Source organism: Cetorhinus maximus, chromosome 30 (assembly GCF_964194155.1).
Source record: "Cetorhinus maximus chromosome 30, sCetMax3.hap1.1, whole genome shotgun sequence".
NCBI lineage: Eukaryota > Metazoa > Chordata > Chondrichthyes > Lamniformes > Cetorhinidae > Cetorhinus > Cetorhinus maximus.
Window position 1 is genome coordinate 8073484 of NC_135908.1, and position 24151 is coordinate 8097634.

Sequence of the window (24151 nt, forward strand, 5' to 3'; positions counted from 1 at the left end):
CTGGAGCAGAGGAGATTGAGGGGTGACATGATTGAGGTGTATAAAATTGAGGGGCATAGATAGGGTAGATAGGAAGGAATTTTTCCCCTTGGTGGAGGGATCAATAACCAGGGGGCATAGATTTAAGGTAAGGGGCCGGAGGTTTAGAGGGGATGCGAGGAAGAATTTTTTCACCCAGAGGGTGATGGGAATCTGGAACTCTCTGCCTGAAAGGGTGGTAGAGGCAGAAACCCTCATAACATTTGAGGTATTTGGATATGCACTTGTGATGCCATGGCATACAAAGCTATGGGCCTAGTGCTGGAAAATGGGTTAGAATAGTTAGGTACTTGTTTGACTGGCGCAGGCTCGATGGGCCAAAGGGCCTTTTTCTGTGCTGTAGATCTCTATGACTCTAAAACTCCAGGCCCATTAGATTCAATAATGGGGCAAATAAGAAAGAGCACGCAAGATTAATTTGCCTGGGTTTAAAAGGCTTTCTTTCCAGGGCAGAGGCCAGAAGTTGATCTGTGCTTTTCACTGCTCAAAAGGAACCAGCCAAGGCACAGGTTAACTAACAGAAATTCCAACAGGGCGTTCAGCCCATCTAATCCACAGTGCTAGCTCCTCTCCCAAAAGGCGATCTACATTATTCTTGCTTTCCTGCTCCAGTCAAGGATTTATTCAAGTTCCTCAAAGATTATGCTGGCACATGGCTCCACATGGACTGCGGCATGTGATAACTCGACCCCACTGAGTAGCATGAATACATTTAAGGAAATATTCAGTCAGGAGCCATCCACAGATGGAGCTGAATCTCTCAACAATTCTGGACACATTCATTTCTGAGAAGAAATAAAAATGCAATTACTCATCTTCCAAGTTCTGCATCCAATAGGTAAAAGCAAAGAACTGCGGATGCTGGAAATCCAAAACAGAAACAGAAATACCTGGAAAAACTCAGCAGGTCTGGCAGCATCGGTGGAGAAGAGCACAGTTGACGTTTCGAGTCCTCATGACCCAAGACCTGCTGAGTTTTTCCAGGTATTTCTGTTTCTGTTCTGCATCCAATATCTGGATTACAACAGAGTTATTGGTGAGATACCTGTTAAATATAGAGGCTGTGTTTATATGAATTGCTATTTAAGCATATAAAAGGTTCAAGAACTAATTTAAATTAGTTCAATTAGTTCTGGAGGCAAAAAGGATATAAGAAGAAGGAATGGTTGCTGGCTTTCTGCTGTTCCCAAAGCTCTTGTTTGTACACACTATAATTTTAACAAGTAGGCCAAGAGTAGAACAAGAGTAGGCCATTCAGCCATCAAACCTGGTCCATCATTCTATTAGATCATGCTAATCTGTCTAAGCTACATTTACCTGCTCTGTTACCTGTCAGCCTTATTCAATGACAAAAAAGTGAAATTTGCTCCAAAAACCTGCCTTTTCTCCATTTCTAGTACTTTTGAAATTTTCTTTGAACTCTGGTAGATCACATTGTACCCCTGTGGAGACACAGATTGAAAGGATCTTCAACTTCTCCAGACAAAAATTTCCAAATGCAGAAAGAGTATATTTAAAGCTGATTGTCGTTAACGCCCTCTTCCGAGCCTTTTGGTTTTTGTCTTATATAACGAACACATCCTGCAATCCAAGGAGTTACAACTCCACCTGCCCACAGCCTAACTCCAAGATTGGTGCAGTGTGGCACAGAAGTTCTTGTGACATCAGAGCTCTTGACTAAGCTATAGCACAGTTGTTAATTGGAACATTACAAAGTCCAGATTTTTAAAATACACAGGTGATCTGTAAAGACTTAAAACATCTTCCTGAAAAGACTTGACATTAGGAAAAAAAATACATCATTTTGCTTTGAAACAGTCTTTAATTTCTTTAAGTAGATCTATGACAATATTTCCACATCCATTAAATAAGAGTAATTTGTTTTAAGCAATTTTATATTACAAGAAAATTACTGTGCACTATATAATATTGTACAAAAATATGTCTGTTCACTTAGTAAATCATCCACAATATCAGCATTATAGCAATTGGACTTCACATCACAGCAAGCAGCCAGCATCTCTCATGTTTTAATGCATTGCACTGTGGAATAAGAACTGCAACTGAGTTTATGTAGCCCTTTCAATTTAATTTTGTGAATGGTTTTGGGTGCTGCACATTTCTCTTATATCCCCCACCTCCTCCCTAATTTTCTCCCCATCTCTCCCAAAGGCTTGGCTCACATTAGGGTATGGTTCAATAGGTGGTAGCTGGCTTCCAGTCTTCTGGCAAGTGTCTTCAGATACAAGCTTAGGCAAAGGGAGTTGATGGGCTGTTTTACCATGGCAAGTACCAGAATATGGCTTGATGTGCTCCTCTTCTAATTTCACCATCTTCATCTTCAGATTCAGAGGTCAACTGCAGTTTCACCTTGCCTGAAATTAATGACTCAGCACAGATTGAGAATCAAACAAAATACCTTCTCGTTTGTATGGTTCACTGCTACTCTGCAGAATGCCTTCACTTGCCAAGCCCCTGGGAGAGTCTCTTAAATAGTACTTTCAATTAAAGACAACTTTGTGAATGGTTAATGCATAAGACAAGATTTGGAATGATAAAATATATTAGTGCAACACAGCTACAAATTGCGAGAGGGAAGGGGAAGAGGAGAACATAGTAATCCACTGAAGTGTTTTCATTTATGAACTAAAACTACACTTAATCTCCAACAAAATGTGCAAACGTTTCTGCCACTTGGTTTTTTACTTAGTTAGGACAAAGGTTATCTGTGACTGATTAATCACCAGAAATGCATAAAACTAATGGCGACAAGCACATTGCCAAATCAATTAGAAAGACCCTGGCACTCTGGCATAACTATGACTAATCATTTATAGTTTTGCACAATAAAGTGTCACCATTAAGAGTTGTGCAAAACAGTCAAAATGACCAGATTAATCCCTCCATCCTCAACATTTTTTTGTATGCTAGTGCGTCAATAATTTCTTCAAAAAGAAACACCCAGAACAGTATTACGTTATTTCGCCAGCTATTTCCCAAGCCCTTCCAAAAATGATTTTGGTTTGGTGTTTCAACATGGTGGGTGTAGGAGCACAAAAAGCTGGAACGAATATCACAGAATAGTGATTTACAGGGCAAACCATCTGGGGGTTCATCAAAAAATAAGGCAGTCTAAAGTGCATTGACAACATGGGAACTTGGAGCGGTTTAACATTGTGAAAAGATGTATTGGGAATGGACGGAACAGTTCATAGAGTCTAAATTGGTCACTTGCAACAGGCAAGATTATCCCCTCCTTTCCCATCTGAAGCACAGTATGGAAAATAGTCGTGCCTTGCAGGAAAGAGAAACGCGGCACCAAACCGAGTGATTGGGTGCAATACAGATAGGGATGGAAGTTGGGTGTAGCGATCTGTAAAGGATTCATAGATCACCCATACAAGAGAAGACTGCTACGGCACAATTTTTAGTTCTGTGGCCCTTGTCCTCCATCCCACCCCCATCAAGTATCCCACAATGCACTGCAAAAACAAAGCAGCAGAACAGACAAAGTCATTTCCTCTCATTATCCAAAGCACCGGGACAATCAATTCAACTCAGGATTTCCCTGATGGAAGCATACGTACTGCTGAATTCCTTTACACATTAAGAGGTTGCATATTATGAAATCATGGTTTATAATATATATATTACAATTATTTACAATTATTTTCATAAATTCATTGATTAACAATCATAGATCTCCCCCCCAACACCAAGGCCCATAATCATATTGCTTTATTAAAATAAAAGTCACATGGTGCCATCACTTTACTCAAGTTCAAAAAAGCCAGAACGAACCAGCACTGCTTAAACACCTGGGATTTCAGCAATGCTTTTGCAACACTGATTTAGTGCTCGAGATTCACAATAATAGAAGGGGAGAGAATATTGTGCATATAGTGCAAAGTCAATAGATAACACAATCAGGAATTATGTTAGCAAGGCTGCTAAACCATACAGGACACCCTCAGGGGTTTACAGAATAGGCTAACTTTTATAACAAAAGCCTGACTGACTTAATAAGGCAAATTCTATTCATTTCATCTGAAAAACTTTAAATATTTAAAACCCCATTTGTTCAACATGGTTTGCACAAAGCATCAAAATAAATGATTTTTTGTTCCCATGGTAATCTTTCTGCCCTCAATTCCTGAATGTGTCAATTCTTATTGGGGTTGGTTTTCCTGCTATACCTAACTGAGGTGGACCTTCTCCATATGAAAGTCCAATGAAAGTTAGCAGTCTCTAACTGTAGAAAGCATCAGAGCCAAGTTCAGTCCCATCCTTAATGGACATTCCCACACATGCACTTCCCAGTGGGGGCTACTGGATAACAATCAGGAGCAGGACCGGCGGAGGCTTTTCAGTATCCCTGATGTAAGGGCACTGAGGCCAAATATAGCACCCCAACTGCTGCTCTGGCTTAGTTCAACTGAAAAGGATAACTATCAAGGACAGGGCTTCTCCTGAAAACAGCTCATGGGTAATGGCAGGTTTCAGACAAGATCCAAAAGAATCTCTCCATTTCGTGTGGCTTGTTAGAACCATGTGCAAAGCTACGATGCAAGCACAATGCTTCACTGAAGACATCACTCCCAAATAGCAAGTTATCCTGCAGAACAAAATAAAATCGGCCTAACATTAAATTCTCCCCAACCAAAGTACACTCCTATATCCCGGTTAAAAGGAGCATTTTGGTGTTTAAAGTTCACCTAAATTCTACTTGGCCACTGGAAAAATATTCTTTCAATTTTAGCTGAAGGCAACAATTTATTCCACCCTAAACCCTCCTCAAAATCTCTATACTTGACAAATTTGAAATCAGTCTCCTACCCTAATTCAGGTAAAACCAGTAACTCAGCATTTACAGTTATGACTCAACTTGGGTAATATGAAGTTGTGTAAATGCATAATTTTCCCAACAGGGTTTAGGTGTGTGAAATTTTGAGAGGCCCACTTGAACCGTGAGGGAAAAAACCCACCTGCCTGAGCATTAGAGATTTTGTCCCTGTAGACTTGGTGTTCTAGGGAAAGCATTGTTGCAACAATAGGATGAATTACTGAAGGGAACAAGTTAGTCACTGGCTAGGGTAACAGTGGGAGCAATCTGAGGTGATGAATTAAGAGTATAGAACAGCCTTGAAATGTTGGTTTAACTTTGATTTTTTTCTGTAGTGTGTAAGTATGCCGGTATGCTACATAATCCTGGTGACAAACTGATTGGGGGAAAAAAGGTTAGTCATCCACTTACAAATATAGAGCAAATGGATCATTTAACTAGGCATAGGCTAGGAAAAACATCTATAGCAGATACAACCAAGTTCTGAGAGTAAGATTATTCCCTGACCAGCCCTGAAGTTTTTCTTTTAAATGCTCAATGTTTTTATCCATAATTGTTGATGTATTATAAAATCAAGAATAACAATTTAAAAAAGACTATTCTTCTGAGGCAGTTCTCTTGCTTCATTGAAGGAAGCCTTGATGTCATCAGTGAATCACCCTGAGAGGGTTTCAATAGTCTGAGGGATTTTCTGTCCCAAAGCCCCATTTCAGTTTAATACCCCCACTTGAAGAAAAAGACTTCCCACCCACCCCAATGTTTTGTGCTCATTGTATTTTTTTTATACAGACATACAGCAGAGAAGATAAACATTTTTCACAGCTAATATCCACAAATTTCAGCACAGCAAACCATCTCAGGTAAGGAGGCACCAATGGTAAAAGGGGAAAACTAAAATTTGTGTCTAAGGTTTAACTAAGGAGGTAGCAACACTGATCAGAGGGTAGACTCTATTAAACTGTTCAGAATGGACCCTGTCTAAGATTGTTCAGTTTCTCTACTTGTGTCCAGATTTATGCATCAGCAGGTACGTTTTTGTGAAGTTCATGTTTGTAGTGGTTGATGCTTGGAAGTGGAACACTTTCTCCATTTTAGATAGTCTTTGCCAATGTTAAACACTCTCAGGTCAGACATAGCTCCCTCTACACTATCCCTTCAATTGGCCTCAGCTCCAGAATAGCAGTGCCTACACTATATCAGTGTGACATTTTCCCCCATCAGCCACCCTGTGACCTTTGAATTAGATTGCCAATTTAACACCAAATTAAGGGCACTTTGTGCGTCTGTGCTCACTTAAGGGTTAATTTGAAAATAACCAGGCTCATTTCAAACAAGGGCTTTACAACTTGGAGAAACTCCCATCACATCAGTCCGGGCTGGATTAGCACTCAGGTGCCAGAGGTAACCCTTTATGTTATCCATTCCCCATTCGTATTTTCCTCAAAATGAAAGGATACTTAAATAATACTCCGTCCTGCAGCTTGGTGCATATTCTGAAACAGTTCAACAAAGTATATTTGTATCCACAAATCCTGGATAGCAAACTGAATGCAGTGATGCAATCTGCAGTAAGAAAACGTGACTTTAGATTAATCACATTTAACGCCCAACTTCAGCCTGCTCTATTTGTTCTCCTTTATAGAACAGCTGTGACAGCTTTTCCTGATCAGACTTCTCTGACCAATAATATGTAGTATGCTTATAGCAAAATCCTTCAATTAAAATAACTGGAAGACACTATTTGAAAATGACACTGAAATAGCAGGAGTTCTGGTACAAAGTGCTATTGAGGTGAGTTGCACCAACACCTCAGTAAGTAAAGTGATGTGCATAAATATTTATACTACTTAGGGGACGACTTCTGTGCCCAAAGTGGTTCGTTACTGCTTGGAAATTAAATGTTTTCTTAAGTTAGGTCGCATGAGGTCTCTTTTCCTTGGCCAAATAATGTACTTCAGCACTAACCTCAAAAGCACCTCCGACTGCACTAGAATGACATTTTTCCATTTCCTATACCAGCCTCTGGTTTTTCAAGGTGAGATCTCCAATTTGGTAGGAGGGCTTATGCTTTTGGCCTCATAGGCCTCATGCTATTTAGGGCCAGTCACTTTGCATAAAATCCTTACATACAGAGAGAGACCCCAGCCTCAATTTGAACTCCAGGTTGCAAGTATATTTGTATGTGCATCACCACTTCCCTGGGTTACAAGTGAATTGTTCAGATCATGCATAAAACAAATATAAAATTCTAGTGTGGTTTGTTTTCACTATCTAATTATTTTATTTGCCTCAAAATTGCCAGACTCCAATTTGCAATCTGCTCTGGAAGGTGATGTTTTTGCTGACAAATTAATTATATTTTTACTTCCCTCCTCTCCTGAAGCAGCTGTTGCTGGCTGACAGGTTCACAGGTGACTGTCAGTTTGTTGGTACCTCACTCAAGTGCCAATTTTCACATCTAAGCTCTGATAGGAAGTGTTATCAGTTTGGTCAGCCATGGAGGTCACCATGCCAAATCCATACTTGACTCAGATGTTCACATGGACATTTTTAGCAGGCATAGAACGAACCCTGGCTGATTGCATTCCTCCCTAGCTCACCCACCAGCCCCCAACCAAGTGCACCGAGCCATAGCCATGCAGACTAGGGTTTGAATCAGAGACCTTACTGGTCCGGATACCTCAGCCCACTATAGTGAGTGACCCAATGAGTCAATGACTACATGGAGAGAATTTTTTAAAAAAATTCAAACTTCAATTACAATTCAAGAGTGTTTTTAAGGGATGGATTTTTAAAAAAATTTAAAGTGCAAAAATGGTACCCTTTGGAACTAACAATATTTCTACTCAAAAACTGGTTGTGATGTGTTACCAAACATAAGTTTCTGTCCCCTTCGATCATGTTGTGATTAAAACAACTTTCTGAAAGTCTTCTAAACTGAAATTTCAAGAATGTTCTTGTTAATTTTGGGAGTCTCAAAATTTTCATTATTACCCATTATATAATATTGAATTGTTAAAAAAAAACATTCCACTTTACCATTCTATGGCCCTGACCAGGTTTTGCTGGGAACTAGGGTCGCCAACCTACTTCTTAAGAGCTGTGAAAAATGCCCAATTTCCAGTATTGTCAATAGTTCAGCTATGAGGGATTGTGTCTAACATCATTTCAAACACCCACCTTCCAGATAAAAATGGGTGTGTGGATTCCTTGTCCCCTAAAGACACTTTTCTCAGAAGTCCATGAAAATGAAACACACACAACCCTTCATTAGCAACAGGATGGAACATTTGAAAGAGGAATATTAGAGGACACTTTGTATCTTCTTTATAAATGCTGTTCTCTCACTTCGGCCCTCAACATCACATTCTTCACAATCCGATTCGGATAAATCCCCATCTTTCCAGGTGTCAGAAATTCCTTTGTAAGATATAATCCCTTTCCCGTTTTGTAGAGTGTAGACTTTCACTTTGCTGAACTGGAATCCTGACCTGACCTGAAGAACTATAAATATTATAAAAAATACCATTATAATGAAGGCACAGATGGTCAACGCAAACCATATAGGTACATGTGATTCAGTGAGCGGTTCAACAACTTCCTCTTTCTCCAGGGGAGATTCTCTGCTGACTTGCATCTGGGGTGAGCAGCTCAACTCAATTTCATTGTAGCGTGAATGAGGCAGGCAAGAAAGGCAGTGATTGGCCGTAAACCCATTGCACGTGCGGCAAGAAGCATGACAAGGAAGGCAGCCCAAAACTTGTGGAGATTCAATGTTGTTTTCCAAGGGACCATCGATGAGTCCTTTATAAAGGCCAGGTGGACATTTTTCCACGCAGCTTTGCTGATGCAGGAAAAACACATCTTCACATTCTGAGAAGACAGAATAGGAGAGAAACAAATACTTCAGGAACAATTTCAGTAGTGATAACCTTTCAACTATAGTGAAGCTCTAAACAGACGAGGCAAAGAAATTCAGACAATATATACTCCTTAATTGGATTTAATAATAAAACAGGATCTAACATCTCACTCACAGTTGATACGATTAGTTTTGATTTAACAACTGAAGGCTGGAAAGGTCTGAGGAATCTGTACAAAATTTTAAACAAAATTTCACACCCACTTTTACTGTGTTCTCTTGAACGATAAGCTAAAACAACTAGAGATGCTGACCTTTCAAAATTGAGTTGAGTCAGAATATTTTGAACTGTATAGAGCTGAAGCATTGGTGAGAGGAGAATGCAATTTGAGGTGCAGAATTAGGAGCAACAAGAATGAAGCATTCTAGTCTAAGGTTCATTATGGTATTACCTTCTATCTTTCTGCTACATTACACAGGGTTAAAAGCCAGGTTAAATCACAGTTGATTTTGATACAGCTACTATTGACATTACATCCAGTCAGGAGTTGAGGAAGGGGCTAGGCCATTTAACACAATAGAAGTATAATGGCTTTATTTGCATACAAATGCATTATTCATAGGCCTTTAATTTCTACCAGATTTTGCATATTTTATTCAAGTTGAATAGTCAACCTGAAAGAGTCAGCAAAAGACAGATTGTGGCATATTGTCAACAACTAGCCACTTAAAGATTAATATTGAGGGAACTCACATTCAATTCAACTAAACCTAAAAAAACAGGAAATAGCCATTCATATTCAGGGGGTAGGCAGGAATGTGGAGAGAGATTACAATCAGATCAGCCATGATCTTGTTGAATGGCAGGACAGGCTTGAAGGGCTGAGTGGCCTACTCCTGCTCCTAATTCGTATGTTTATTCAGCCCCTTAACCCTGTTTTGCCATTCAATTACATTGTGGCTCACCAGTATCTCAAATTCATCTACCTGCTTTAGTTCTATATACCTAGACACCTTTACCTAACAAAAACCCCTCTCAGTATTAAAAGTTCCAACTGTCCTTGCATCCAGACCTTGGGAGTGAGTTCCAGATTTTCAGTGTTCTTTGAAGAACTGTTTCTTGATTTCATACCTAAATGGCCTAGTTTTATTATGTATTCTTGTTCCAGATTCCCCCGCAAGAGGGAAGAGAGATTCAATTGGGTGGATGCAGAGAAACTGTTTTAAACACCTCTACGAGATGACACCTTAAACTTCTAAATAGATAGAAACTTCTAAATAGAATACAAAACAAATATATGCAACCTCTCCTTGCAATCTAACCCTTCAAGCATGTATCATTCTAGGGAATTTGTGCTGTATCCTTTAAGTTATTTCCTGATGTTTGGGTCTCAAAACTGAACAGTATTCCAAATGAGATCTACAAATCTGTACAACTCGCTTCAAATTCCAACCCCTTGAGATGCAAGTCAACTTTCTATTAACAATTTGCAACTGTTCATTTCCCAGTCATATAGTCATTGCTTCCATTTACATACATTTATTGATTAAATTACCTAAGTTTATTTCCTTTAATGGTGTTACAACACCCCGCCAAAAATTTGTTACCTCTTCCAGCCCTATAACCCATCCAAGACCTGTTTCTGACTGTTGTCTTTGTACATTGCCTCCTCCCCTTTAGCCCACCCAACAGCTATGTCTTCAGCCATCTAGGATATTAGGTAGGTAAAGGCAAACTCCAGACCACAGACCAAAGGGCATCTCAGACATGAAACCAAAGAAAATAGCAAGAGAAATTATAAGGCACATCCAACAAGCAGTGTTTCGATATGTTAAATTATGCTGACTTAAGCATATTCCTCTCCTCAAAGGTTATTGACGCAAATCTGTAGATATACAAGTTTTGAAAGATCATTTCACATTTCAGATCATTTTGGATGACACACTTCAAGGCATAAGTGTCTATTTCACATTATCTTCTGACCTAATCATTTATGAACACTCCTGTGACCAGCAATTAAACTCACGATAAACAAACACAGTCGGAGGTTAAGTGTATTAAAATTGCACTGTGTCCCCTAAAATGTTAGACAAACTGAAATGCAGCTCCACCTTAGCAGCAGAAAATTACAATGTGCATAACAGCCCTGGTATAAAACAGCAGATTACGTGAACTTAGTGTGAAGTATGAGCACTAACAAGAAATCCAATGGTGTACTAAATGAGCTTGGCAACAACACTTGCAGGTTGTTCTAAATTTGCAAATGCGCTGCTGGAGCACCAGCTATAAACCAGGGCAAATGCATATTTTAGTATCAAATAAAAATAGAATGGGCAATAATTAAAAATAAATGAAGCCAGATACAACCAATCCTCAGTACAAAATTTAAAAGATATTGTAAGCTTACTAACCCTAAGAGGCATGAAATCACACAAAAGCACTAGAAATATTTACAGCATCCATTATAGGAAAGAAAAAGGAAAGATAAGATTTTAGGTGGGCACCCTTCATCAGAATTTCTGATGCAGGGTCTACACTTGAAGTCTTAAGCCATCTTCTCTAGACTAACAGTGGCCGTATTGTGTTTTCATTCCAGATTCTCCACTTCACAGATCTTTTCCCTTTTATAAGAAATCACAAAATAAGGATGTTTTTTCCTATCAAGCTACTCTATTTTAAAAATTGTAAATAGGGAAAAAAAAGTAAAGACATGAAACAGAAGGTTATAAAATTAACTCCTAAAGGACAAATAAAAAGTGAGAAAATAACCTGTGAACTTCAAAGAAACTCGCAAACTTCTTTTAAAATCACCTATTAAAATGTTCCCCGTTGAAGCATGGCTCCAAAGGAGATCAAAACATCAGATTCATTTTTTCACTGATGGATCAATAAACAGATAATTGTGCGCTTTAAAATTCAATTCAAAACAAGTTAAGGCTTTGAAATGTAGCTCCACCTTAGCAGCAAAACATTTAGCAAACAGGTTACAACGAACAACAAATTTACAAAAACAGAACTAGCTGTATCTGCAACCTACTGTAGACAGAAGCCTTTTAAAATGCTTAGCAGGGTGCATAAATTAAAATGACAAACTTTGAAGTTTTTCAAAGCATTTTCCCAATTATTTTCTTCTGATAAAATCCAGGTGCTTAACTCAATTGTTAAAATTTAGCAAAGCACAGACACTTCTCTGGTGTCTTGCCCAAGGAACCATTCATTATGTGAGCACTTAGGCAGTAAATGTTCACAGGTTATTCAACCATGCAGGGGAACTTCAACTGATCTCAATCATGTCCAGACACACACACACAGACTGGAGATTAACCAGGAGCAGGAGTCGTGCCCAAATTTTCCCCTCCCTAGACCAGAGATATCAACCTCAATTGTAGTATCCCTATCGCGGTCCAGCTAAGAGCAACTGTATAAACACATAGTATAGACAGGACCTGGATCTTCTGAGCTGGATGATGTGCATTCACTATTAAGCTACCCAAGGAGCCAAAAATTTAAGATCTTAAACATGTAAACATATATTTTGAGAAATGGGGTAAAGAGATGTGTGCCTATAAAAGTAGCTCCCTCTCTGCACTTTAATCAGCACAAAATGCTGGTATTTGGTCAGAACGTTGATATTATGGAGAGCTCTCGTCATATCATGTCCATAGTCAGCAACCATAATGTGCCAACTTATCCCTGAGACACCAGTGACAGGTCACTTTGCTGCAAAGAGCAAAGTGTATAATCAATGTTCACTTTCAGAGCACAAAGAACTGCTTCCCTTCTAATGGGCTATCAAAGCAGAAGAGATTTAAGCCCCCCCCCACCAAAAAGGACCTCCAGTCAAGCGGAATTTTTAAAGTATGTTGGAAAGCAAAAGACGTAATAGAAAAAAAAATCTCAAACTGAGTTGGGCATCGACCCACTCCTGCAAAAAAACAAGCTAATTACTGCACTGAGACATTTTTAAAAAAATCATATTTACTCAGCTTTGGGAGGCCAATCACATACATGACCGTCAGGGAATCGCCATTGCTCACTGTGCTATTTCTATTAGGAATTTTATCGAGCCCAAGATCTAAAGCAAATATCAGTTCTAGCATCATTTGAGAAATCCTGCAAAATGCAGCAGTGCTCAGTGCTGGAGTTTGCATAACTAGTTAGTAATTTAAGTGCATTTAGGTTGTAGTTCTACCAAGCCACTATTAAAAGAACATTACTTCTATAGTCTGGGAATGCTGTGCATGTAACACTGGCAATGATATGGCAGCTGCTAATAGTCAAAAACAAGAATGAACGCAGCCTCAATGTAAAACTGTCCAACTCCAATGTGCACCAATAACTTCAAATCCCAGTCAAATCCATTCCCTCAAAGCAATTAAACACCCACGGTTATTGCTTCATGATAAGGATTCAAGATGAAGCCGGAGTCGTCATTTTTCATATAAAACCCACCTGTGGCATTCTTGTCCAATGACAGCTACATTTCAAACCAAGGTTCAAATTCTCAGATCCCCCAACCATCGGTCCTTGAAATCTTGTTTGGTTCAGTTGGTTTGACTTCATTCTACACCACAAGCCTCCAATCACCCCTCACATTCAGGTGAAACTTTACTTGCCCTTGTCTATCAACACTATTATGATGACTCCTCTGAACTTTCCTGACTAGTTCTCTTAAGTTGCAAATATTTGCATCCTACATTTTACTCTCACAGCTGCCTGATCCTAGGGAAACATGTTAAAATTCACACTTAATACACCCTTCACTACCTTGCTTTTCAAACTTGGCAGGCATCTTTATTCAAAAAGGGGCGGTGGGGGGGCCAGAAAGTAGGAAACTATAGACCAGTTAGTTTAACGTCTGTCGGGAAATTGTTGGAATCTATTATTAAGGAAGTAGTAATGGGGCATTTGGAAAGTCAAAATGCAATCCAGAGTCAGCATGGTTTTAAGAGTAAATCGTGTTTGACTAATTTGCTAGAGCTCTTTGAAGATGTGACAAGCAAAGTGGATAATGGGGATCCTGTAGATGTAGTATATCTGGACTTCCAAAAGGCCTTTGATAAGGTGCTGCACAAAAGATAAGATCACACGGAGTTAGGGGTAATATATTAGCTTGGATAGAGGATTGGCTAACCAACAGAAAGCAGAGAGTCGGGATAAATGGGTCTTTTTCTGGATGGCAAGCTGTAACTAGTGGGGTGCCACAAGGTTCGGTCCTTGGGCCCCAACTATTTACAATCTATATTAATGACTTGGATTCAGGAATAGAAGGTACTATAGCTAAATTTGCAGATGACACTAAAATAGGTGGGAAAGTAAGTTGCAATGAAGAAATAAGAGATTTACAAATGGATATGGACAGGTTAGGTAAATGGGCCAAAATTTGGCAGATGGAGTTTAATGTGGATAAGTGAGAGGTTATCCATTTTGGTCAGAAGAATAAAAAGGCGACTTATTATTTAAATGGAGAGAAACTTCAGAATGTTTCAGTGCAGAGGGATCTGGGTGCCCTCATGCATGAATCGCTGAAAGCTAGTGTGCAGGTACAGCAGGTAATAAGGAAGGCAAATGAAATTTTGGCATTTATTGCTAAAGGAATAGAGTATAAAAATAGGGAAGTGTTGTTGCAACTGTACAAGGCATTGGTGAGACCACACCTGGAGTACTGTGCACAGTTTTGGTCCCCTTACTTGAGGAAGGATGTAGTTGCATTGGAGGCGGTTCAGAGGAGGTTCACTAGATTGATTCGAGAGATGCGGGGCTTGCCTTATGAGGAGAGATTGAGTTTAGGCCTATACTCGCTAGAGTTTAGAAGGATGAGAGGAGATCTAATTGAGGTATATAAGATGCTAAAGGGGATAGACAAAGTAGATGTGGAGCGGATGTTTCTCCTTGTGGGGCATTCTAGAACGAGAGGCCATATTTTTAGACTAAGGGGTGGTAGATTTAAATCAGAGATGAGGAGGAATTACTTTTCTCAAAGGGTTGTGAATCTGGAATTCACTACCTCAGGAGTGCAGTGGATGCCGGGAGGCTGAATAAATTTGAGGAGATAGACAGATTTTTAATTAGTAACGGGTTGAAAGGTTATGGGGAGAGGGCGGGAAATTGGAGCGGAGGCCGAAATGAGATCAGCCATAATAGTATTGAATGGTGGGGCAGGCTCGTGGGGCTGAATTGCCTACTCCTGCTCCTAGTTCTTATGTTCTTATCTAATTATTGCTTCCTAAAAGACCTTTTCTTCTCTCCTTTTCTGGAGTATCGGTCAAGTCACTGTGTTCAGCATTTTGAACGGTAGCCTTTCACCTAGGTTTCGTTAAAAGAAAAATTCTAAAAGCTACAACACTTACGAATTAATGTAACATTTTATTTCACTATGTAACTGTTTACTTACTATAATCATGGCAATCACCGATATAAACTTATGCTGGTTTCTAATCTTAAGAATGACAGCATTTGTCAAGGGATTAAAGATCCAAACACTCAAGTAGTAATTTAACCCAGTTAGTGCAAATGCTCATTCTGGTATTTTTAAGGCAAAACACTTACAATCATAAGAAATAGGAGTGGGCCATTTGGCCTCTTGAACCTGCTCTGCCATTCAAGAAGATCATAACTGATCTGATTGCGGCCTTAACTCCACTTTTCTGCCTGCTTCCCCATAACCCAAGACTCCCCCTTGTCAATCAAAAAATCTGTCTAACTCAACCTTGAATATATTCAATGACCCAGTCTCCACTGCTCTGAGGAAGAGAATTCCAAATATTAAACGACTTTTTGAGAGAAATTCTTCATCTACTCCTTAAATGGGAGACTGCCTATTTTGAAACTGTGCCCCCTAGTTCTAGATTTCCCCATGAGATTAAGCATCCTCTCAGCATCTGCCCTAAAGCTCCCTGAGCCCCCTCCGGGTCTCATATGCTTCAATAAGATCACCTCTCATTTTTCTAAATCCAATGAATACAGGCCCACCATACTCAACCTTTCCTTGCAAGATAACTACTTCATCCCAGGAATTATCCAAGTGAACCTTCTCTGAACTGCTTCCAACGCAAATATATCCCTCCTTAAGTAAAACGCCCAAAGCTGCACACAATATTCTAGGTGTGGTCTCACGAATATCCTGTACATTTCTAGCAAGACTTTGCTACTTATATATACTCCACCCTCCTTGCAATAAAGGCCAACATTCCACTTGCCTTCTTAATTACTTACTTTAAATGCTGACTGTGATTCGTAAACAAGGACACCTAGATTCTTCTGCAGTCTCTCTCGATTTAAATAACAGTCTGCTTTTCTATTCCTGTCAAAATGGACAACCTCATTTTCTCACATTATACTCCACCTGCCAATCTTTTGCCCACTCAATCTATCTATATCCCTTTGACTCTTTGTATCCTCTTTACTACCTATTTTGTACCGTCAGCAAGTGTGGCTACAATATATTCGGTCCCTTCATTAGTTTAGAAGAACAAGAGAGAATCTAACCATCACCGCTTGATCTTCAATGACATTACCATCACTGAAACCCCTGCTATCAACATCCTGGGGGTTACCATTGACCAGAAACTGAACTGGACTAGCCATATAAATACTGTGGCTACAAGAGCAGGTCAGAGGCTAGGAATCCTGCGACAAGTAACTCACCTACTTTCTTCCCAAAGCCTGTCCACCATCTACAAGGCACAAGTCAGGAGTGTGATAGAATACTCCCGCTTGCCTGGATGAGTGCAGCTCCTGCAACACTCAAGAAGCTTGACACCATCCAGGACAAAAGCAGCCGGCTTGATTGGCACCACATCCACAAATATTCACGCCCTCCAACACCGACGCACATTGGCAGCAGTGTGTACCATCTACAAGATGCACTGCAGGAATTCACCAAGGCTCCTTTGACAGCACCTTCCAAACCCACGACCACTACCATCTAGAAGGACAAGGACAGCAGATAGATGGGAACACCACCACCTGGAAGTTTCCCTCCAAGTCACTCACCACCCTGACTTGGAAATATATCGCCGTTCCTTCACTGTCACTGGGCCAAAATCCTGGAACTCCCTTCCTAACAGCACTGTGGGTTTACCTACACCACATGGACTGCAAAAGGTTCAAGATGGCAGCTCACGACCACCTTCTCAAGGGCAACAATGGATGGGCAATTAAACGCTGGCCCAGCCAGTGAAGCCCGCATCCCGTGAATGAATTTTTAAAAAATTGTAAATATTTGAAGCCACAGCACTGAACCCTGCAGTACTCCTCTCATTGCTACTTGCAAATCTGAAAATGACTCATTTATCGCAACTGTTTTTTAGTTAGCCAATCCTGTATTCATGCTAATATATCACCTCCAACACCACGAGCACTTATCTTGTGCATTAACCTTTTATGTGGCACCTCAGTGAATGCCTTTTGGAAATCCAAAAACACTACATCTACTGGTACACTTTTATCCACCCTGCTTGTTACGTCCTCAAAGAACTCCAACAAACTTGTCAAACAAGATTTCTTTTTCATAAAACAATGCTGACTCTGCCTGATTGTATTATGATTTTCTAAATGTCCTGCTACTACATCCTCAATAATGGATTCCAGCATTTTCCCAATGACAGATGTTAGGCTAACTGGCCTACAGTTTCCTGCTTTCTATCCCCCTTTCTTGAACAGAGGTGTTACATTTGCAATTTTCCAATCCACTGGAACTTTTCCAGAATCTAGGGAACTTTGATTACAACCAATGTATTCACTATCTCTGCAGCCACTTCTTTTAAGATGCCAGGATGCAGGCCATCAGGTCCAGGGGACTTGTCGTCTTTTAGTCCCTTTAGTTTTTTCCAGCACTTTTTCTTTAGTGATCATAATCATTTTAAGTTTCTCCCTTCCTTTTGCCCCTTGATTTTCTACTATTCTTGGGATGCTTTTTGTGTCTTCTATTGTGAAGATAGATGTAAGATACTAGTTTGCAGCCTCTGTCATTTCCTTATTTCCCCATTATTAATTACCCAGTCTCATTCTCTGGGAGGCCAACACCCAATTTAGTTACTCTTTTCCTTTTCCCAAGCTTGTAGAAGCTTTTACTGACTGTTTTTATACTCCTTGCCAATTTTCTATCATACTCTAATTTCTCATTTTTTCATCATTTGCCGGCTTCTAAAAATTTCCCCAATCTTAAATCTTCCTTAGTTAGCCATGGATGGTGCATCCTTAGCATAGTCCATCAAGAAAGACTACATCTTTGTTGAGAGTTATGAAGTATCGTCTTAAACGTCTGCCACTGCTTCTCCATTGCCTTATCTTTTAACCTATTTTGCCAGTCTACTTCAGCCAATGCTCTCTTCAAACTTAAAAGGAAATTACAAGAGTATAACACTAGTTTCAGAACCTTATTTCTCACACAAACTGAATTTGAAATCCCATCATGTTATGATCACTCTTACCAGAGGGTCCTTTGTTGTGAGGTCATTAACTAATCATGTCTCATTACAGATTATCAGGCCTGAAACAACCTGTTCCTGGTTGGTTCCACAATGTACTGTTTGGAGAAACTGTTCCAAATACATTATGAACTCCCCTCTTTGCAAATTTGTTGAATCAATCTATAAGATTAAAACTCACCCACAATTATTGCAGTACGTTTTTACAAACCCCCATAATTTCTTGATTTATACTTCATCCTAGACTGCAGCTATTGTTAGGAGGCTTATTAACTATACACTTGTAAATCTTTCTGAACATAGCTTTGAGTTTACAGTAAATTATCTTTTCTTCCCCCCCCCACTCACCCTCAATCACTCCACAAATCTCCATGCTTGGCCTTTTAAATTCAAGCATGAAAAGGTCTTTTTCACAGGGAGAGTCAGCACCAGGAGGTCAGCTGTACCAGACAGACCAATAATGCTGCAAGACAGTTCTGAATTACTGGGAGCTCAACACATTTATCCAAAACACAAAAGCACAAGCAGAAAAAAATCCAATGATAGTTAAGTGTAACCTTAAGCATCTTCTAACCACTGAAAGTTACCACTAATCATTCAGGCTGGTAAATTTACAGAAAGCCTTCACCAAGCTCTGTCCAATTTATGCCAATTTCACAGAATTTGAAAGAATTTTCATTCTTTAGTCATTTAATTTCTGACATTTTGAAAAAACTAATAAGTCAAACCAAATTAAACTGAATATCAACCTGTTCTCTTAACGGTATACAAAACATTCATGAATTACTCTTTGTGTTACTATTTTTGGGAGGTTAGTGGGGGAAGGAGTTTAGGGGTTTCTCAATACATATTAATGGCTTTCTATTTTTGCTTGTAGAGGGTGCTCCGAGACAGAAATCTCTATTCCTCTTAAGTTCAAACCCTGTTTCTTTTTTTTTTGTTTACTCACCTGCACACACTTGCTGAGAGTTCAGCGTCTTGCAATTGGCAGGTCGCGTGATGTTGGTCAATTTCTGCTGGCTGTAGTTAGTCGGTGCCGTCCCATACAGAACCAGTGTAAACTGTCTCAGGGTGCCTGAATAAATAGTTTCTATATTACAAAAAAATCTGCTATACATTGTTAGAGCAGGCACATTAAACAACAACAGCTAGGCATCTAACAAAACTGAGGTACAAGGGGGCAAAGACACTTTCAATTTGTTTTGTATTTACAAAAAATTAATCAGCATCAGAAAGCTAGCAAGTGGGAACAAGACACCAGTTGGGGTGTGGCCCTTTAATATATTTTCCATGAAGGTGCACACTAACCATTAAGCTATCTTTTCTCATCTAGATACAGATCAAACTAGTTTTGAAAATGATGAATTTTTTAAGAGCATAAACATTGAAAAGATTGCTTCATATAAAAACAGAAAATATTGAAAATACTTTGCAAGTCTGGCAGCATCTGAAACATTAGCTCTGTTTTTCTCTCTCCACAGATACTACCAGACGTGCTGAGGATTTCCTGCATTTTCAGTTTTCATTCAGATTTGCAAGGGGATTGGAGTACATAAATAAAGGGGTCTTGATAGAATTGTCGAGAGATTCGATGGGACCATATTTGGAGTAGTGTGTGCAGTTTTGGTCTCCACATTTAAGATATATTTGCTTTGGAGGCAGTACAAAGAAGGCTGTCCCCTGGGATGAGGGACCATTTGTCCTATGATAAGAGGCTGAGCAAATTGGATCTATTTTCTCTGGAGTTTAGAAGAATGAGAGGTGATTTCATTGAAACCTACAAGATTCTGAAGGGGCTTGATAGGGTAGACACCAAGAGATTGTTTCTGCTGTTTGGGGAATTTAAAACATGGGGGCACAGTCACAGGATAAGGGGCTAATCATTTACAACTGAGATGAGGGGAAATTACTTCACTCGAAGGGTTGTGAATCTCGGAAATTCTCTGCCCCACTGGGTTGTGGATGCTCCATCACTGAATACATTTAAAGCTGGAACGGACAGGTTTTTGGTCACTCAGAGGATCAAGGGATATGGGGAACAGGCAGGGAAGTAGTATTGAAGTCCAAGATCAGCCATGATCATATTGAATGGGGGAGCTGATTCGAGGGGCTGAATGGTCTACTCCTGCTCCTATTTATTGTGTTCTGGTGTATTTTCAGCATCCTCAGCATTTTGCTTTTGTGAAGTCTCAGAATGGTTAGTGAATCAGTATCATGGGGATAGAAGATCGTTACTAGGTGAATGATGGAGGTAATTGAAGAAATGTTTTTACATGGTGTATTTGTTAGGTCATGAAATACCAAGAGGCGAAAACAAGATCATCTAAAAGTGAATACATATTGGAAAATATTAAAGGATTGGGGAAAGAGCAGAGAAAAGGCAATAGAGGAGTAGGTAGATCCAGCAGTACAATAGCCTCTTTCTGTAGTGTAATTTCTATGATTTACACATAGCCATTGGAAAAAGGGGTTTCAGATCAACTACTTAATGCCAATTTTGGAAACACAAACCATAATTATTTGCACCAGACATATTCTCCAATTCCAGAACCCATTCTCCGAAGGGGTTTTCATCCCAGGAATGTGTAGTCATGAATGCCCAGTCAGTAAATCCCTCAGATGAGTAGTCATGCTGTCTGCAGCAGTTAAAAACACAACTGTAAGATAGTACAAAGCCCAATGGTTCTTCCAACTCAAAATACTAAGAAAAATTGACACCATTATTTTCTTTTGTCTCTGCCCCAAAATAAATAAAAGGGTTTAAGTAATTGTACATACTCTACTGCATTTACGGAAGTGTACAATGCAATGCTTTATATTCTCTCCCAATTTTACTACTAATCATGCAAAATCAACATTCTACATACAAATGGTAAAGTCTACGCTCTATTTGCTGAGTGATGCACAGGATTTTAATTGTGACCTCCTGAAATCCCACTTGGAGATCATCACATTTAGGGTAGTGCTCTGGAAGTTCTCGGAAGTGTAGAGTGTAGGAATAAAGCACTCTAGTTCACGGTCCCTAGTTTCAAAAGCCGAATGCCACAATAGATAAAGTATGAGCTACACATAAACAAGTAGATTAAAGTTCACTCTCTGGGCAAATCATTGCTAGAGATAAAGACTCTCAGATGTGCCTGCAGTGGCAGGTTCAATAACATGCTCTATTTACTTCGACAAAATCAAAAGGGTCTCACAAATCAGATTTACCTCCCTCGAACGCCTCTCCTAAAGGTCAACCTCCTGTAACGGGATGACTCAGCTCATCTTCAACTCTAGGAAGGCTAAAATTTCTTTTGTTTTTAAAGCCCCTAAATAAAGGCATTGCTTTGATTATTTGTTTCAATTCAGCAATGCTTATATATTTTGTTCTTTCCAGAGACAGGGTTCTAGCAAGTTTCATTAGCAGGACTCCTTTGGAATACTTTACAGTGATACAGATTCAATATTGACACAGTTACTTTCTTTTAAACTGCCATCATTCTTTGCTTACAATCTAGTGATATACCTATAGCGTACAGAATTTGGTACAACGGCCAATGAGTGAGCTTTAAAGTGGCTGTAGAGATTGATTTAAAGCAGTGGGAGTGCTACTAGTGTGCACTGCTGTGTCTGTGCCTGATCAGTTTTGGTTATGCCATCGAGGCTCTGATGGTTACCCTGGTCAGGTGGATAGAGCATGCTCCAGGTGACTGGCTTGCAACAATAGGTGCGATGGTCATCGGCAGTGAACGACTGATCGGGGATTGGATTTCAAATGGTTCATCCTCAGCACATACATCATCCTTTCCCACTCCATCATATTCCATAGAGCTTTAATTGCCAAATGTTTGGGAATGGGAGAGGAGAAAATGAGTCATCCAGCCACCCCTCAGAGGGTTGCTACATATAATAGATTGATCTTTAAACTCCTCTCTGCCGATTGCAAATGAACAAAATGGTGCCAAAAACAATAATACTTTAGCTAACAAAATCTACACATAATGGAACTCTGCTCTCAATTCTATAATATGTAGGTTATTTATTACTCAATTTTAAGACACATCTCTTTTGAGTTACAGATTTGACTGAGCGGTTAGCAATATCATACCTTGGTGCCAACAGAGTTGACCTTGTTCCCATGGGACTGGTGAGGTATATAGCCAAGTCTCCACGCCGGTTATATGATAGTGTGATTCTTGCCTGCACATGTTCCAAAGAGTGGATAAAATTTGAACTCGCAAGGCATGCATCAACCCTTTTCCGTATCTCCAATCGGTTACCGATATCCCTAAAAAGACAAGCTGAACATCAGAACTGTAGAATTTCCTGAGCTCTGAATTACGTAAAGACAGTATCTATTAGAATGAACAAGATCAGTCAACTGGGGCCCAGGGCCTCATTGGGTTAGCTATCTGTTGCAGTGTAAACTCCAGGTTGAATCCTGTATATTTCACCTTGGCCTAGCTGGTAGACGTCTTGCCTTAAGACCAAACTGTTGTGGTTTCAAGGTCCACCCCTAGACTTGGACACACAACCTAGATTGACAAACTAGTGTTGTATTGAGAGAATTCTGTTTGATCAAAGATGTCAACCTTAAGATGAGCTTATAGACAAGAAATTCCACCGGCCTGCTCCAGTGGTTCTGAAAAGAACCCCCAGCACTGTTTGGAGAACAACAGGGTGTGACAACATCGCCTAAGCCTTGTCAAACACCACGAGAAAGATTAGCTTGACATGCATTTCTTTGCTGTGTGCAAATGGACTTAAAAGAAACTCAAATATATGAAATACTTTGGAACATTGAGATGTGCTTGGACAGTACAATCTTTTCTTCACTTATTGTATTTAGCTTTAACTTGGGGCCTGAATGCTGCATTTTTATGTGAAGTCTTGGAAGCAGGTGTCAGTCACCAACATGCATGGAGAAATTATGGAGTCATACATTCACTGGGCACTTGGGTGGAGGAGGAAAGAACAGCCAATATGGAAAACTTACAAAAAAAAAGACAGGGTAGAGGAATGCTGACAGAGACCAGGGCAGTGTGCCCAAGCACCAAGTTTCGTAGTCTTCACCACAATCTGGAAACAATTATTCAGGATAGAATTAATAGTCATGTCGAGGTTAACTCAAAACCTAAGTGTAGATTTCAAGTGGAATTGGGTTAGAGTTCGGGAAAACAATTGTACCAGGCTGCAGAGGTAAATCTGTCCACATTATACATTCTACCCTGTTCTTATATTTGTATTATAAATTTTATCTTTATACAGGAAACTGCCCATGTAAACTTGTCACACTATAACTGAAACTACTCGGTAGGGGTAATGCTATGTAACCGACAGCACGAATCCCAGCCAACTACCCTGCCAAACTTAGAGACTTAAAATGATTTTTGCACTGCTGTTTGTCCAAGATCAGGCAGAATAGCAAACCTGGGATCTTCCTGGATTTTGTGGTTCACTTACTGTGGTTGAGTGACTTAAATAAATGTTGATATTTTCCCATTTCATATTAACGCAATAAAATGCAAAGATTATATTCAAATATTCTAGACAGAGTAATTTAAAATGAGCAATGTAAAGTAGTAAAATGGTAATAATACTTCTGGGGAGTGTTTCTTAGAGAAATAATAAACTGGCTATTAAAGCTGGTGCTTAGGTTTTTTTTATATCATCTCTGAATAAAGGTAATTTGGCAAAAGCACAAACAATAATTGCAGCAGATCAATTACAAAGATCTTACTATTCACACAGGTAGTAGACAATTGTCCCTTCATTAGAAACAGGTTATCAGCCAAGTCACATACAGGCACACAGTTTACACACACCAGTCTTTAATCCTGCTACTATACCAACAACCACAGTCCTGTGGTAACTAATCTGTCAGACACCGTCATCACAAAAGACCATTCATTCCTTGACCTGATTAAGCACAACTAGCCAGACACATGAAACCTAAATGAGATACCAACAGGCATCAGGTAACAACTGTCAAT

At 39.6% G+C, this 24151-nt stretch overlaps 1 protein-coding gene across 1 annotated transcript in view; it reads right to left on the reverse strand.

Annotated features, from left to right (window-relative positions):
- Positions 1–1841: 1841 nt before the first annotated feature.
- furina (furin (paired basic amino acid cleaving enzyme) a) overlaps positions 1842–24151 on the reverse strand; it is a 105627-nt gene continuing 83317 nt past the window's right edge. Inside the window, exons 12-15 of the mRNA XM_078532390.1 lie at positions 22267–22446; positions 20688–20812; positions 19126–19251; positions 1842–8755 (exon numbers count right to left, since the gene is read on the reverse strand). Coding sequence (XP_078388516.1) covers positions 8187–8755; positions 19126–19251; positions 20688–20812; positions 22267–22446 — 1000 coding nt within the window. The 3' untranslated portion in view covers positions 1842–8186. The remainder of the gene's footprint in view (positions 8756–19125; positions 19252–20687; positions 20813–22266; positions 22447–24151) is intronic.